The sequence below is a fragment of the Danio aesculapii genome, chromosome 6 (genome assembly GCF_903798145.1).
Source record: "Danio aesculapii chromosome 6, fDanAes4.1, whole genome shotgun sequence".
Classification (NCBI taxonomy): Eukaryota; Metazoa; Chordata; class Actinopteri; order Cypriniformes; family Danionidae; genus Danio; species Danio aesculapii.
Window position 1 is genome coordinate 18,910,275 of NC_079440.1, and position 16,633 is coordinate 18,926,907.

Sequence of the window (16,633 nt, forward strand, 5' to 3'; positions counted from 1 at the left end):
AAATGTCAAGATGAGCATAAAATCTTAAACTGGACTCAACTGAGGTGAATAACTTTTTAATATTATGCGACAAAAATGGTAAATAAACAATTATTGGACAGATTTGTGGAGGAAAAAACAAGACCTTCCTACAACAGACCATTTGAATAGATAACTGGACTAAACAGTAGACTGATCTTTAATTTTGCTCTCTCGAAGGTATGCAAGCTGTGATTTAAGTAACTATACATAAAAATTTTCCATTTCTTTTATTCATTTTTCCAAAATGTATATGTTCTTTGCATGTCCCACTAGTAATATTCTCATTCACGCATGTTTCTTTATCAGTCTCAAATGTCAATAACTTCCAGCAGTAGTGAGCTAAATGGATTGACGCACAAATAATACAGCAGAATATCTACCGCTAGACATTTAACATTGTTGCTAAGATTTATAGCGCCCGGCCCTACAGTGGTGTCTTCTCTGGTTTAAATGATGGAGCGTCCGCATTTGTGTGAGGCCAGTTCTGACTGGCGTTTGGCTGGATACTCCGGCTCAGGCTATCAGAAGGCTGCTTCACTTTTCATAAGCGCCACTGACAGCTGTGACTAGCGGCGGAATAAAATAACATTCAGTTCACATCAATATCAGGCCTGGTGAAAGCGCTGATGTGGGGAGGGTCCGGGGGGGATGTTCGGGCTGGCACTGAGCATGCTCATCAGCGCGCAGCCCCAAGGACGGCTGTAACTTATTTTACAATCGTTTAGTCTCAGCTCAAGTGGAAAACGTGACAACTTATCTCTGCTGACAAGATGCCATCCCAAAGTGAACAATTAACCACCTCGTTCTAACAGCCCCTTTGTCTCACACACACCTCGGCGTCAAATAAACCTTCTTCGTCTCCCTCATATTCTCTATCCCTGTCTTCTGAAGCTCAGTGCTTTCTCTAAAAGTCATTTATTAGTCTGGTATAATTCCAGCAGACACTCAATCACAGCCCGTCCGCTTGTGGAATTTGTTGGAGGAAATATACTGTTTTTTTCAAGGGAGAGAAAGGAAAACAAACCACACAACTGTGATACAATTATCCACTTCAAGGGAAAGGTTAAATATCTGTCAGCTTTTATGAAACAACTACATAAATTACAGCACATTTGTGAGTAATACTTGGCTTGATAAAGCTCAGTGCTACATTGCTAGGACGTTGTGTTTACCTGCTTATTTGGCCTGGATTCTTTATACATCTAGAATTTAGTGAAAAACAGAAAAAAAATCTAATTCTGGCGACTGAAATGCGGTTCAATTTGGTTGTGTTTTATATAAATCTTAATTTTGAATCTCTTTTTTGACCTCAAGAACCATTGATTTCTATAATTTATGTAAAGTAAACACTGAGTGGCACTTAACTGTTTACTTTTTGACACTACAAAGTAGGGATGTCCCAATCAGGTTTTTTGCTTTCAAGTCATTTGATGAGTATCTACCGATACCGAAACCCGATCCGATACTTCTATAATACGTTAAAAAAAAAAAAAAAAAAAAGAGCGAAGAAACAGATCCAGGATGTTCCTTATTTTTTATTTAATTCACCTCATTTTAACGTTCAACAACTCTGTTAACAAACAGAGCACTTCTGTGAGGTAGAAGTGAGGTAACAATGTGATTTCATGCCGCACGCATTGCTATTTTTGTGCTATTTTAAGTCAAGAAAGAGGTCTAACTCTGTGCCACCGCATAACTATTGATGTGTTAAACAATAATGAGAATTATATATATATATATATATATATATATATATATATATATATATATATATATATATATATATATATATATATATATATATCATTCCTACTATAAAGTCTACTTTATCATATTCGATACATGAAGTGCTCTCAAAGATCAAAAATAAATTTAAAAAATAATCGGCAATAGAATTAGAAATATCATGCTAAATATATTCATTACATATTATGTATTTACTGTACTTGTGCAATGAGAAGGGTCTAATAAATTGAATAGTTTTACCCAATGAAAGAGCTTTCATAATAAAATGTAAGCATTTACAGTAGTTGCCAGATTAGAGGGAGATTCAGAGCAGTACATTTAATTTAAATACAAATTAGTCGTTGATATACTATTATAAACATATAATGCCTTTACCTACATATATTGGTAAATTAAAGTTCAACAAATTTATAAATGTATTGTATATTGCCATTAAATGTATAAATGTAATAATGTTCATTCATTCATTTTTCTTCAGCTTAATCCCTTTATTTATCAGGGGTCGCCACAGCGGAATGAACCGACAACTTATCCAGCATGTTTTTCACAGCGGATGCTCTTCCAACTGCAACCCAGTACTGAGAACCATCCATACACACTCATTCACACACATACACTACGGCCAATTTAGTTAATTCAATTCACCTTTATCGCATGTCTTTGGACTGTGGGGGAAACCGGAGCACCCAGAGGAAACCCACATGAACACTGGGAGAAAATGCAAACTCCACACAGAAATGCCAACTGACCCAGCTGGGACTCGAACCAGCGACCTTCTTGCAGTGAGGGCGACAGTGCTAGTCACTAGTGTCAAGTGTCTAGTGTTAATGTCCCCCCTAATACTATAATGTTTTCTAGTGTAAAATGGATGCTGCTCTGTGGTGCGGTTGGAAATTGAATAGTGTCCTGGGTAACCAAAATATGTGGGAAATGTGGGGCAATAAAATAAAAAGCAAAAAGAATGACGAATTACATTGTTTTAAGCAGTTTTTATCACTTTCTGTTTTCAAGCTCCACAAAATTGTGACATTTGCTTGATTGCGTGTTAAATTCAGCAATTGCAGGATCGTTCATCCCGGAGTGCCTGATTATATATAAGATGAAAATGCGGTACAAAACTGCAACTTTTCTGTGATAAATGTTTCAATTTTTTAAATATTTAATCAGAATTAAAACTCATGAAATATACTAACACCATATAAAAAATTGTGTATTTAAACTCCAGTTAAGACTTTCAAGACTATAAAAAAAAATTACAGAACCCAAACTGCAAATACTACCTTAAAAAAATTATTGAGTGTGAACTAAACCTTACAAAAATAATATCTACAAACTCTTTATAAAAAGTTTTTCAATGGTTCTATAAAGAACATTTATAGAAACTTTCAATGGAAAAAAGTTTATTTAGTAGAAAAAGATTAAGATTATTCAGATTTTTAAAAGGCTTTATAATAATAATAATAATAATAATAATAATAATAATAATAAAAACCATTTTTATTTTAAAACTGCTTATTGAAACATTCTTTGAGGAACCAAAAGTCCTGAAAAAACAGCACTGCACTAGCTGCACCTTTATTATTAAGTGTACATTCTTAAAACTATAAGAAAGAAAAATGAAAACAAAGAACACTTTTACAGACAGTTTCCACTGAGTGGTACAGTACAGTATTGTATGGAAAGTAATTCTGTCATTCCGAGTTCATAATAGTCCAAAATGAGATGATAATAGTTACACATGGTAGTTTGTTTAGGTTGCTGAAAGAATCATTTGCTCCATTGTTTTTTCACGCTTCACTCTCGCATTTGTCTGTTTCTGAAAGGATCGGATGTCAGAAGCACTTCAATAATCACGCGCACATTATTATCATCAGCTCAAAAAGTTTGTTATTTTAAATATACATGCACGGTGAGCACACGCAAGAAAGTGAAACAGCTCGTGCTTTAGACGGTCTTGTAAACATATACGGGACACAGGGTAGCTTCGGTACTTCTTTGTGGCTGCTCATCAAGACAAGGACAAGATTTGTTTAAGCTCGGTTTGACCATGGCTCGTTATTATATGTATATATTATTACGGAGTAATGTATCTGCTGTGTATTTAAAAATGGCGCTTCCTTTGTTTTCATTCTCCTGGCTTGTGCACACGCTAGTGACGCTTCTCTGTAAACCAATAGTGTTCAGCTGCGCATCTTGCTCTGCCTTTTGGCACCCTTTTGTCATGCTAGGCACCCATTCGCTTTTTAGTACGTTTTGACAGTGGATATGTGCATAAAAGCATACCGAACTGTACCATACTATACCACTCAGTGGAAATGGGCCATCAGGAACTAAAAAAAAAAAGTTTTTCTTCAGCTGTTGCTAAGCCATTACTAGCTTAACCACATTGCCTTCCACATGGTTGTTTACCGGCTGAAGTTGTAAGATCCCTAGAGCAATTCAAAAAAATAAAAAGATCAAGACAACTAAAATAACCAAGTGAGTGAAAGAAAGCAAGAAAACATTTAGGCCAGTGAACAGACAGGACATCCCTATGGAGAAAACAAAACAAAACAAGAGCATAACTCAACAAGTTGGGTGACGTGACAAGAGGGTGGCCAGGCGTTTGCCTTAAGCTAAACTAAACCAAAAGCACGTACCCCAGAGCACCCAAACACAGCAGCTGTAATCAAAGAGACACTCATTACTTCTGCTGCTCTTAGTCTCTCATTATTAAGCCAGAGAGCTGAAGGATCAGGAATAGCCACGCAGGGAAGGACACAGGGGATATTTATATGTGCAACTGTCCGCTCAGGGAAAAACGACGCTCCAGGTAAAGAGACAGGGATGTCACAGCCTTTCCCATGCCCTCAAGACAATGCAGAGTGAGACAAAAAGACACAGAGAGAGGCCGATCACTGGAGGGGATCTTATCTCCTTTAAACGGACTTGGCTTTGTTTCCTCTGGAATAAAAGAGCTCATTACTGAGGCCGTGTTTCTCAAACGGCAGCCATGTCCAGTCAGAACGAGTCTGCTCTGATTTGATTCGACTCATTGAGACAGCACACAGCCGAGTGTCATCCGCTGCAGCTCTCTTCAACTTTGACCCTCCTACGATTGCATTTTAAAGGCATTTATAGATCTAAGTGAGCTCGAGCCAAACCAGGTCAGATCTGTTTATTTTGTATGAATGAGCACGGGGTTATTAAAAAGCATTTAGTGTAACTGAAGTTGGAAATGAATTTGTAAGCATTCTTGTAGAGTAATAAAAAATACACTAGAATTTTCTGTTCATTGCATGGGAAAGCTTCATTTATATGACTGGCACGGAGACATGGAGGGCAAAACATGCATAACTAACGCACATGACTGTCAATTTTACAACCAGCAGGTTAAAGCCAAACAGATTTATATAACCTCTTGAAAGAAAGAAAAAAGGGAGGAACAAATGCCAGTTTTGTTTACCGGTGATCCATATACAGAACTATCAGGATTTCAATTAATTAAAAAGAGCATTCTAAACTGATTGACGTGACTTTAATGGCCCGTTTCCACTGAGTGGTAAGGAAAACCAGCAATAATCAAGAATGCATGATTATATGGTGTCATGGCTTTGCAATCAAAAAAGGTGGTAATAATGGAAGTCAATGGGGCAAAAACAGCCACAAACATAATGAAAGGGTAGTCCATTTGAACAATACACAAGGGATAAAAAAAATAACTGAAAAAATATGTTTGCCTCTGGAAATACACTTTAATTTATCAGCAAATATGATTTCATGTATCCCTTTCAAAAAACGAACATTTATTCACCATTAACTCACCCTTTATTTAGTTCCAAATTGTATTGAGTAGAAAAAATGACTATGGAAGTCAATAGCTAGTGATTTCAAAATGTTCTTCAACATTGAGGTAAAAAAAAAAAAACTTAGGCCAAACAAAGTGAGAAGTAACTGATAACAATATGATAGCATTAAAGTTTTATATTTTATGCAATATAATTATACTCCAGTACATCTGCTGGTCTGTGAATAATATACATAATGCGAAAGGTCTTATAAAATAACAATAAAACATAAAAAATAACTGGCAGGCAGCAGAGGAACACAAAACACTAGTGAAATCTATAAGCAAGAAGATATTAGTACAGCTAAGTGAATAATAATAGTTGAAAAACAAAAAAAAAACCGCTTCCTCTGTAAAGACTATACAAAGCAAGAGTCTAAACAAAAGGTCAGAGGTCAGTGGAGAGTCTGTCATTCTCAGCGCAGTGTGTGGAACATCAGTTAATTACTTTATCGCTTATCTCTCTCCATTTCTCTAGGAAGAAAGACAGGATCTCATTCCCGCCAGCTCCTGGGGGCAGGAGGTGACAAGCAATCAGCGTCCAGCACTACCGTCATCCAGCCATCAGATCTGATCCAGTCAGGCCGTGGACAGACACATCATTAGGCCAGCAGAAAGGTTATTTTTAAGAGATTCCTTGAGGGGGGGCATACAAGCACTCAAACAACCTCACAATACAGCCCTCAGGAGCGCCGCGGTGTCCGAAAAACACCCCTAAATACTGACTCCACTGCTGACTTACTGCCACAGTCAATGATACACACGCTCGGACATACCCAGAGTGCTTCATATTCTTTTAACCAAAATTTCCAGGTAAAAGGGAATTCCTTTAGAACTCACAGGCGCAATTCCAGAGCCTTTTAGATAAAGCACATACTGTATGTGTCCATATCAAATGTGTAAAAGTGTTTAAAGTGTGAACTTTAATGTTTAAAACAATTTTGTGAAAATAAAATGTTAAAAATATGAGTATAATAATGTTCCAAGCGCCAAAGTTGTCATTCAATGTATTCAGTCCTTTGATTTTAACATCACATAAATAAATAAACACATAAAATACATAGTTAAAAATGCATATTTGTTTTCTTTACATGTACAGACAAGCTTTGGCTGTATTATATGACTATGGCTTAACAATGTTTTTAATTAAGTATTAAAATAACCCTTATCCCACATAAAAAGGTTTGATAGAGGGCATTCAGTGCAAAGGGAAAGTTGTTAAAATGATAATAGTGAATTTATCGCTCTTTTTAGCAAAATGTCATTTAGCATAACAAATATATTTTTAAATGTGTATGTAAAAATGAAACAGCATTTTAAAAAGGCTTTAAAAAGTATTTTAACTTCCTTAAAAAATAGTAATGAGTAATAAAAACAGACCCAGTGCTTTGCAGGACACTGTTAAAAAAGACGTTAAAAGTTTGTTTTAGTATTAAAAAAGCCTTACAAATGTTTTCTTAAATGTTAGTGACATTCTAGTGGATGCAGGGTTTCAAATTTAAGACTTTTTTTAAGGTCCGTTACACAGAACGCAAATCTTTTGAATGGTTTACTTACAGCCACAAGTATTTTGCGCACTGTTTATGCGCCCTGCAGGCCTCGCGTTTTAACCGCCTGCTGTGCCTCGGGTTTTTGCCATTGCGTGCTGTCCGAGTTAAAAAAAATAGTCAACTCTGAGCGGAAAAGTGCATTACATCAGTGAATGTGCAGATGTGCGTCTTTTTCATTCTCAAATCAAATATAAGCAGAGGCAGTGTTTGTGTTGTCAAGACGACTACAGAGACTTTTAAAGATGGAGGAAAGACTTGTGGTCGCTGTTTCAAGCTATCCACAGCTGTATGCATTAACAATTCTTGAATATTATAATATTATTAAATATTACAATTACAACAATATCAACAGCATTCAATTTGTCAACAAATTTCGGAACGTTTAATTTTTGGAACGTAAAAATGTGTTGGGTGTGATCTGCCCCTCAGACCTTTTTAAGACTATTATGAGTGAAATTTGAGATTCATATCAGGCCAAATGCCAAAGATTTTTTAAAAGACATTTTTTAAAGGTGGGATTAGAATGCGTTTTTCATGTTGAGTGGCACACCTTTTGAATGTTTACTAATGTCCGCTAGCTTGCACGCTGCTTATGCGCCCTGCACGAGGATTGTTGCTAGATCAGATATGGTGTAAAGTCTAGATGTGCACATCAATATAGTAGTATTTTTTTATGACACAGTATAACATGAATGAATATTTTTACAATATTGTGATGGTTGGGTTTGGGGTTAGGGTAGGGGTAGATGTTATAAAATACAATTTATTGGGTAATTTAATAAATAACATAAATAATACTTTGTACAACTACTGGTTTTACGTTACTCTGATGATTGGGTTTAGGGTTGGGGTGGGTGTAGACGTTAATAAAATACAATTAATGGGAAATTCATTCATTCATTTTCTTTTCGGCTTAGTCCCTTTATTAATCTGGGGTCGCCACAGCAGAATAAACCGCCGGGAAATTTAATAAATAAATATAAATCATTTTTGTTAACTTCCGGCCACAACCATATCTGATCTAGCAACAACCCAGATATGGTTGTGGCCTGAAGACAAACAAAAATTATTGGTATTAAATTTTCTATTATTAGTATTTTTTTAACGTCTGCCCCAACCCAACCATAACAGTAACGTAAAAACAGTAGTTGTACCAAGTAATATGTAAAAAATAAAATAAAATCTAATGAGTTATGTCTTAGCCATACATTTTAAATAAGGTGTCAAAACAAACAAACTCTAGTTGTATTCATGCACTGATTTTTCAACCAACATATCTTTGAAAAAAAAAAAAAACAAGACAAGTTTTAAAAACTATAATAAGCTAAATATAAGCACATCTGGTCCTCATTTGGTCTATAAATACATGGAGAGCTATAAAACAAATTGTATTGCAAGGAAGATAATTAAACTATATTGGTGAATAGAGCTAGAAATAGAGTTTTGATAAAGTTTTATTGATTGTTGGATGCGTGTTGGTCTGATTTGGAAGCTTTACATGCACATTGGAATTAAGGCTCGTTTAAAATGATTAAAATAAAGACGTATAACACAATATTTCACTGAATTTAAGACTTTTTATAGCCTAAAATGTAGTTTTTTTAAGACTTAAGACTCTAGGGTGACTTTCTTAAATCATGGTAAAAATCTGTCTCTCTTTTTTGATGCTTAAAAACTCAATTGTCCTCTCATACAGCTGTTGACGTTGTTCAAAGTGTTTGTGGCTCAGCTGTGTGTGTATTGTGCCCTGCTGTGGTTGCGCTCAAGAGTCCGTTTAAGCTTTTCACAGCTTTAATTGTTATCAGATGTAAACACAAAGAACACTACAGGCAGAGGTCAAGCGAAAGGCCTAAAACTAGTCACACTATGTCACTTCAGTTCATCAGCACTCATTTATACATGGTGTCTGACAGCTGTCAGTCCAGTACTAACTTCCCTGTATGTGCCCATTCCCCCCTGTGGCTGTGTAGACATGAGGCATTTAATGAAAATAGCCATGTACACTATACCAGTGCGATTTGTTAATGTTTTTGGATTAGCCAATTCTGCTCACCATTTCTTTGATCAAAAATACAGTAAAAACAGATAAATTGTCAAATATTATTATGATTTTAATAACCGTTTCTTATTAAACTTATCTTAATTTGTATTTATTCTAGTGAATCAAAGCAGAATTTTCATCATCATTACTCCAGTCTTACATAAGTGTCAAACGATCCTTCAGAAATCATTATAATCTTAGCTTGAATGTTTTTTATTAATTTTCAAATATATCTATTCATAACATAACCTATAATCCTTACAAAGAATAGAGCAAAACAGTTACATACATACAATCTTAAATACAATCATACATACAATCATACATACATATTTATATATATATATATATATATATATATATATATATATATACATACATATTTATATATATATATATATATATATATATATATATATATTTATATATGTATATGACTTTCTATGATACTATAAAGCAATGAAGATAACTATGAAGATTATAATAAGATTATTATTGATTTGATAATAATAATAATAAAGGATCATAATAGGGATGCACAATATATTGTTTCAGCATCGATATCGCAAAGTGATCATTCGCCATAGTCCCATCGCAGGACATGCAATGTTGAGTTTCGATTATAATTCATCATTTGCATGCATTGTTTTTAATGCCTGTGATTGTATAATGACGTTAAAAGCATTCAGGTATAAGAAATTGCACCAATTTTGACCTATTCCATTTTATAGAATTATTAAAATTTTTATCATTCAGTTACTGTACTTGAATACTGTTAGACTCAGGCCATGATAAAGCACTTTATTTCAATTGTCTCTTTTTCTTGATTATATTTATAGATTGTTATGCATGAAAACACATGCAAATACAGAAATGCACTGCAAATAGCACAGACCACAACAAACAAGTGTTGGGGGACCCCAAAAAGTTTATGGATTGTTAATTAATTTTTATGGAGTTGCAAATAGCAAACATTAATTCATCAACCTAATTCAAATAGATTGTTTATTGGATTTTATGAAGCTGCACTCCCACTGCAGAATCATCCCAATAGATCTAACATTATAAATTCTTTCCAAATAGAGATATTAAATCATCTGGAGAAATTGTATTCATATCGAAACGTATATCTCAAAATAAAAAAATATCGCAATAGATTTGTCCTATATTGAGCAGTCCTAGATCATAATAGAAGGGCAAATCCTCATATTATTTATAATAGATCCTGTGACACAGATGACTGAAGTAATGATGATGAAAAGTTGATTGTAACTTAATTTGATTGTAATGCAATAATGTGCATCTTTTCTAAAGCTGCTTTGAAACAATAATTATTGTAAAAAGCGCTATACAAAAAACCTGAATTGAAAATTCAGCTTTGAATCACAGTAATGCTTTTACTAATAAAAAAAATCTAACTACATTTAATAAAAACAGTTATTTCAAATTGTAATATTTCACCATTTAACTTTATTTTTGATCAAATTAATGCAACCTTGGTGAGCAAAATTGTCTTTTGAAACATGAACAAATCTTACCGTTTCCAAACTTTTGACTGGTATTGTATAAAATGATCTATATAAAGGTGACAGACAAATAAACATCATGATCCACACATTCCTCTTTGGTAATGTGCTTCTCTTGAGTGGCCATTAGTTTGCTGACCAGTTAAAGCGGCATTAGAGTTTGACACGAGGATCAATGAAAGGTGGAGTGGGTGTATGTGTGTGTTTACGACGACTGGATAACAAACTGCTGTTTAATGTTCTGTTCACAGCTCTGAAGAGAAACCTACAGGACAATGGCAAGTATACAAGCAGTTTGAGGTGTTCATTGATTTGTCACTTACCTGTGCTGATTCCTGAGTTGGCGATGACTGTGGCTTCACTCCATTGGTCAGCGCTGGACACGGAGTATGAGCGCTGATGCATACCGTCTGGCCGACTGTTAAATGACACCAAACTGATGCCACTCGCCATCTGAGATGCAGATGAACTACTGGTCACAGAGCCTGTGGGAGAGACAAAAGATGATAATTCATATCAAATCAATTATTTTAAATATAAATTTTCCAAAAAAATACCCTTTAATGGATAACATATTGTAGTTATAAAAGCAAGCGATTATTTGAAGCCATGGATCAAACATGAATTCTTCAAACTAACAATTGAAAAGGAAAAATGTAAAACTCTGTCACAATTTTATACCCATTTTATTCCCATTTAAATTACATAATAATAATAATTCCTTGCATTTATATAGCGTTTTTCTTGACACTCAAAATGCTTGACACATTGGGGGAATCTCCTCATTCACCACTTGTGTACAGCATCCACCTGGATGGCACGATGGCAGCCATATTGCGACCGCACTCCATACACCAGCTGATTAGTGGTAAGGAGACAGAGTGATTAAGCCAATTATGACAGATTATGGATTACTGTTATCTGTCCAATTATTATGGACAGAGGCCAGCGGGCAAATTTGGCCAGGATGCCAGTGTTAAACCCCTTTTCTTTTTCGAAGGACAACCTGAGATTTTTATCGACCACAGATAGTCAGGACCTTGGTTTAACATCTCATCCGAAAGATGGCACTGACTGAGTAGTATAGAGTTAGGACCCACACAGACCGCAGGTTGAGTGCCCCCTGCTGGCCTCACTAACACCACTTCCGGCAGCAACCTAGCTTTCCACTGTGGTCTCCCATCCAGCTACTGATGTGCAGCCTAAGCTTAGCTTCAGTGACCATGAGAGAGTTGTAGAGAGCTATTTGTTCAGCGATATTGTCGAATTTAACGATGAGTGTTGACTATTAATCATGTGATGAGGAAGGTTTTTTGTTTTTTATGGTAAGTAGGGAGGTAAGTGAATGTTTTTTTCATTTTCATTAAATTTATTTGCAGGTAAGAGGGTTTAAAACGTTTGTTATTTTGGTTTAACCTCCGCAAGATTTTTTTGTCTCCTTTAAATTTAAATGTCAAATAAACGTGACTATGTTATTTCCTAAAAACTAATATAAAGTAAACAAAGATATATAAAATATGAAGAATTATCAGTTATCATGCTCTATTTTAATGATCTAGGTGCAAAGTCTAAAGCGCATGGCGCAAAAGCATTAAGAGCGTGTCTGAATCCACTTTTGCTATTTTAAGGACAGAAAAATACACTCTGCACCCTGGCGCATGGTCATATGCATATAATAAATAATACTGCTACTAATAATAATAATATTATAATGCAAATTGTCATGAACAAACTGAAAAAAGCCCCCTGAGATGAGGCATGGAGGCAGTGGCTTTTATATATTATATATATATATATATACATACATATATATAGATAAAATAATAATTTTAGTAACATTTTAATCCTTTATTTTTTTTCATAAGTAAAGATATTGGTGTATTGCTGTACATCCTGTGTGTATTAAGCAACGTGTAAGCGTTTGGACCTGCTTAGGCGCATAACTAACGTGCTCTGCGTTGGACTTTAGACCAGGTTTTAGTTGATCAATGGTGCGGTCTCAAATCTTTAAAATAGCAACGCGCCAACAATGCGCCTTAACACACCTCCTTTTCAGACCAGCACACCCATAAGTCCATAATGTGGCGCAAATAAATTTGCAATTTAAACAATGTGGCGCAAATGTGAAAATTAGGGTTGTGCTTGTCAGAAAAATCAACAAATCACACCAAACATGTCTTGGCGCCTTGTTGTGCCATTATGTCTTTAATAATTTACATTACATTGTTGTGATACTTTATTTAATTTGATTGAATCTAATTTTATTTATTTACATTACTGATTTTATTACTTTATTAGTTTCAATTTATTCAGACAAAAAAGTAAGTAATCATAATACCATTAACAAAGGAATAATCACTGATGCGTCCTTAATGTTTTTCACTTTTAGCTGTCTTGTTCATTTGACTAATGATAATAACAATAAGGCTAACTAGCTCACATGCAAAGAAGCTCTTGATCTGTTCTTGTCGACGAGCATAAACAGTGACATCGGATAACTGGAAGGTCAATTATCACCACCGTGAGTCATCATTAAACAGTGGGAGAGGTTCATCTGACTCACGTGGAAATTAAAGCGGACATCACAGGAAGTCAGATCTAATCGCACTAATAAGATTACAACATAACTGGGCACAAAAGAAATCAAAAGGGATATGATATGACACGCACATACAGACTCGGACACAATCAGCCATAAGGCCGCTGGGATTATGAGCAGAGCAAACGCAACTCTGACAATTTAACAGTTTCTTTAATAATGCTAGTAGGTAAATTTACGCATGGCATTTACACTTACTTCCTAGATATTAAACATTTTATTACATAATAGCATAAATGGAATGTATTTTTAAAATAAAAAATTCTACATTAACAAAGAAAAAATGGTAAGGACAAACATTAATACAACTTTATAGTTTCTATTACATTTATAATCTAGCAATCTAAAGAGGAGAAAATATGTTTATTGTGAAGTTCTTTTTACAAGCTAAACTTCTTTATATAGCAAGACTAGAGAGGTGGCTTAAGGAGATGCTGATAAATATGCCACTAGAGAAGAATAAAATGTTATTAAAGAGTTTTTAAAAAGGTTTTTGAAGATGCTAGGAACTGCTTTTATAGAAGATGCTTTTATATTTTCTTTTAGAAAAAGAAAATAATGGGAATACTAATGAGGATACACTTGAGATAATAAAAGATATGTAGGTGATAATGGTGGATAACACAAAGCCTTTATTTATTTATAAATTATATTTTATTCTAATGTATTTTTATGTGTGTGCGCATTTGTGTCTATACTAGTACTTGTGTATATGCAATTATACATTTGTTTTCCTTTTTTTTTTTTGTAGTCTGCTGATTATTGCATATGAATGTATGAGTCCATTTATGCTGCAAGTTTGTGTTTTTGTAGCTACTCTTTTAAAGATTTAAAAAGCAATTGAAAAAATTATAATGGATTCGGTAACACTGTATTTTGATGGTCCATTTGAGTATTAGTAGACTGTCTGCTTAATATTTGTTGATACTGCTGCTAAACAGACATTTAACTGACTATAAGAAACTTTGCAAGTACATGTCAACTTACACCAACCTTAACCCAACCTCAACCCTAACTTATAATCTAATGAGAATTAGTTGACATGTAGATGCAATGTAACCTAAACTAAAAAAAAACAGAAATAAAAGTGTGACCAAGGATTCTGCAAATGTGATTTTTTTCTGGATCCATTTTTGTGTCCTAAAATCACTTTCGTCAATTGGTGAAGTTTTGTTCCTCGCCGCTGTTGCGCTTGGTTTGGAACTTGCGGAGCTGCGCATCGATGGATTTGCTCTTCAGTGTTTGGACTTTCAGCAGTGAAAATTAAAGCACACTGAACTGAACTTTAACGCTGAAAACTGGGCTGACGCAGATTCAATTTCAGTCTACTAGAACTTGTTGAGCTCATTTGACACAATCTACATTGTAAAAGCGCAATAGAAATAAAGATGAATTAAATTGAATATGCACTTATACACTATGTACTTATGGACTAACACACTCAACAGCGTAGTATATAAACGTAGCATCGTCCCAAATAGAGCACTAACATTATTTTACGAAGCAGAAATTCAAAGTGTTTCCCAGATGATGTTTGACGGTTGCCAAATTAGTGAAATAAATGACCAAATAATACATGCCATGAGTATAATCGCATTTACCATCAGGAAGCAGCATAATCACTCTTGTAGGAGAATTTTGCTTTCAAAATCCAAAATAAATAAAGTAATTCAACATCAGTGGGCAAAAGCTCCGCCATTTCCACCATGTGAGCAAAGCTGCGGCTGCTGAGTGCGTGAAGTGTCCAACATTCACCACACTTTTTAATGCTTTAAACACTTAAAATAATGCTTTAAACACTTTAAATAAGTGCATCTTCTGGGTATTTAAAGTGCACTTATTATCTTTTTAGAATAAAAGGAATATGCACTATTTAGACTATTTATACTATGAAATGGCATAAAATAGTGAATAATTATGCAAATTGGGACACACCTTCTGTTTCATAACAGAAGACAATTGAACAAAAATGATGTTTTACTAACAGCTGTACTAAAATCTGTTACAGTGGCGGTACATTTTCAAAATGTACACTTTTTTAACATAGGTGGAAATTAGTACCTTTGGGGTACACTTTTTTACCTTTAAGCTTCACTTCTATACTTTTAAGGTACTGTTTGTACTTTTTAGGTATTAAAGATGCAGTAGGTGATCTGCCTAAATGCTATCCGTTAGCATGATATCTTTGAAATCCCTCCCCTGCCGTCCAAAGCCAAGCCTCCTGATATCATTACACATTAAAGATGACAGTAGACAAACCACTAGATCATGTCATTCGCTAGTTAGAAAACTTTATAGTCCTTTATAATACTACAATTCCAAACAAAAAAACTGCATTGTATCTAGCATGTTTTCAGTTGTGTAGCAAGCAAAACTTGTCATAATCTGCAATATTTCATGCATGCAAGGATTTCACTCCATCAGGCGCTTTATCCTAAAGCGACTACTGTATGCTTAGTGCTTGGCCCGTGGGGTGCAGGAATTACACTTATTACTATACCATACCTTCACGCTATTCAGACCCAATATTCAGAGTAGCATGGCAAACAATATAGGGAGTGCGTCACAGGTTGTCATTGTTCAAAAATGAACCAATGTAAATGTATAACCAATTTCAGCTCAGTAAAGCAGCCTAGGCAGAAAGCGCTATTTACTTATGTTTTGGTGTTAAACTAAATAAAAATCTACATTATCGATGCTGTAAAAGATCCCTTATGAAATTGAAAATAGTCACATCAATCTTTCGCTGGAAGATTTCAGTGGCTGAACAACACTTCTGTGCACACAGCCCATTTGTAAAACAACAAAAGCTTTGCGTGATTAAAATACTTTTAAAACATAACATTACTTGTCTAAAAGAACCTCCAGCGTGCAAAAGTAACTCCAATATTAAATCAGGATTTACTTTTTTTTTTTTTTTTAAATCCTTCAATTTTTTTTACCGCTCTTTCTTTCATGTGCAGGTGAACGCAGCGCACGTGCACACATAAATGGCGGATCTGCGTGAACGGGTGCACAGATGTACAAATCTAGATTTGTTGACAGACAGTTTGGCCTACTTATCAGAATTATGGGAATTCTCGGCCGACAAATTTTTTACGAAACATTTTTTACAAACATTTTTTATTCTAATGCCTTACCCAGAATATAAAAATACATTGAGATCATTTAATTTAATAATTACTATTAGAATGTGAAGAGACTTTCATCCAGCACAACAAAATATGTTTCTGAAGACAATTACCTACTGCTACTTTAACATGTACCTTTAAGGAGCTGTTAGGTTAAAAAAAAAAAAATTATCTTTTGAAAAGGGACAGATTT

General features: G+C 34.6%; 1 protein-coding gene across 4 annotated transcripts in view; it reads right to left on the reverse strand.

The window, feature by feature from the left end:
• The window catches only part of agap1 (ArfGAP with GTPase domain, ankyrin repeat and PH domain 1), a 354,815-nt gene that overhangs the window by 69,666 nt on the left and 268,516 nt on the right, over nucleotides 1-16,633 (reverse strand). For all 4 annotated transcript variants that reach the window (XM_056459714.1, XM_056459715.1, XM_056459713.1 and 1 more), the window contains one exon: nucleotides 11,034-11,195. In XM_056459714.1, the coding sequence (XP_056315689.1) occupies nucleotides 11,034-11,195 (162 nt within the window). The remainder of the gene's footprint in view (nucleotides 1-11,033; nucleotides 11,196-16,633) is intronic.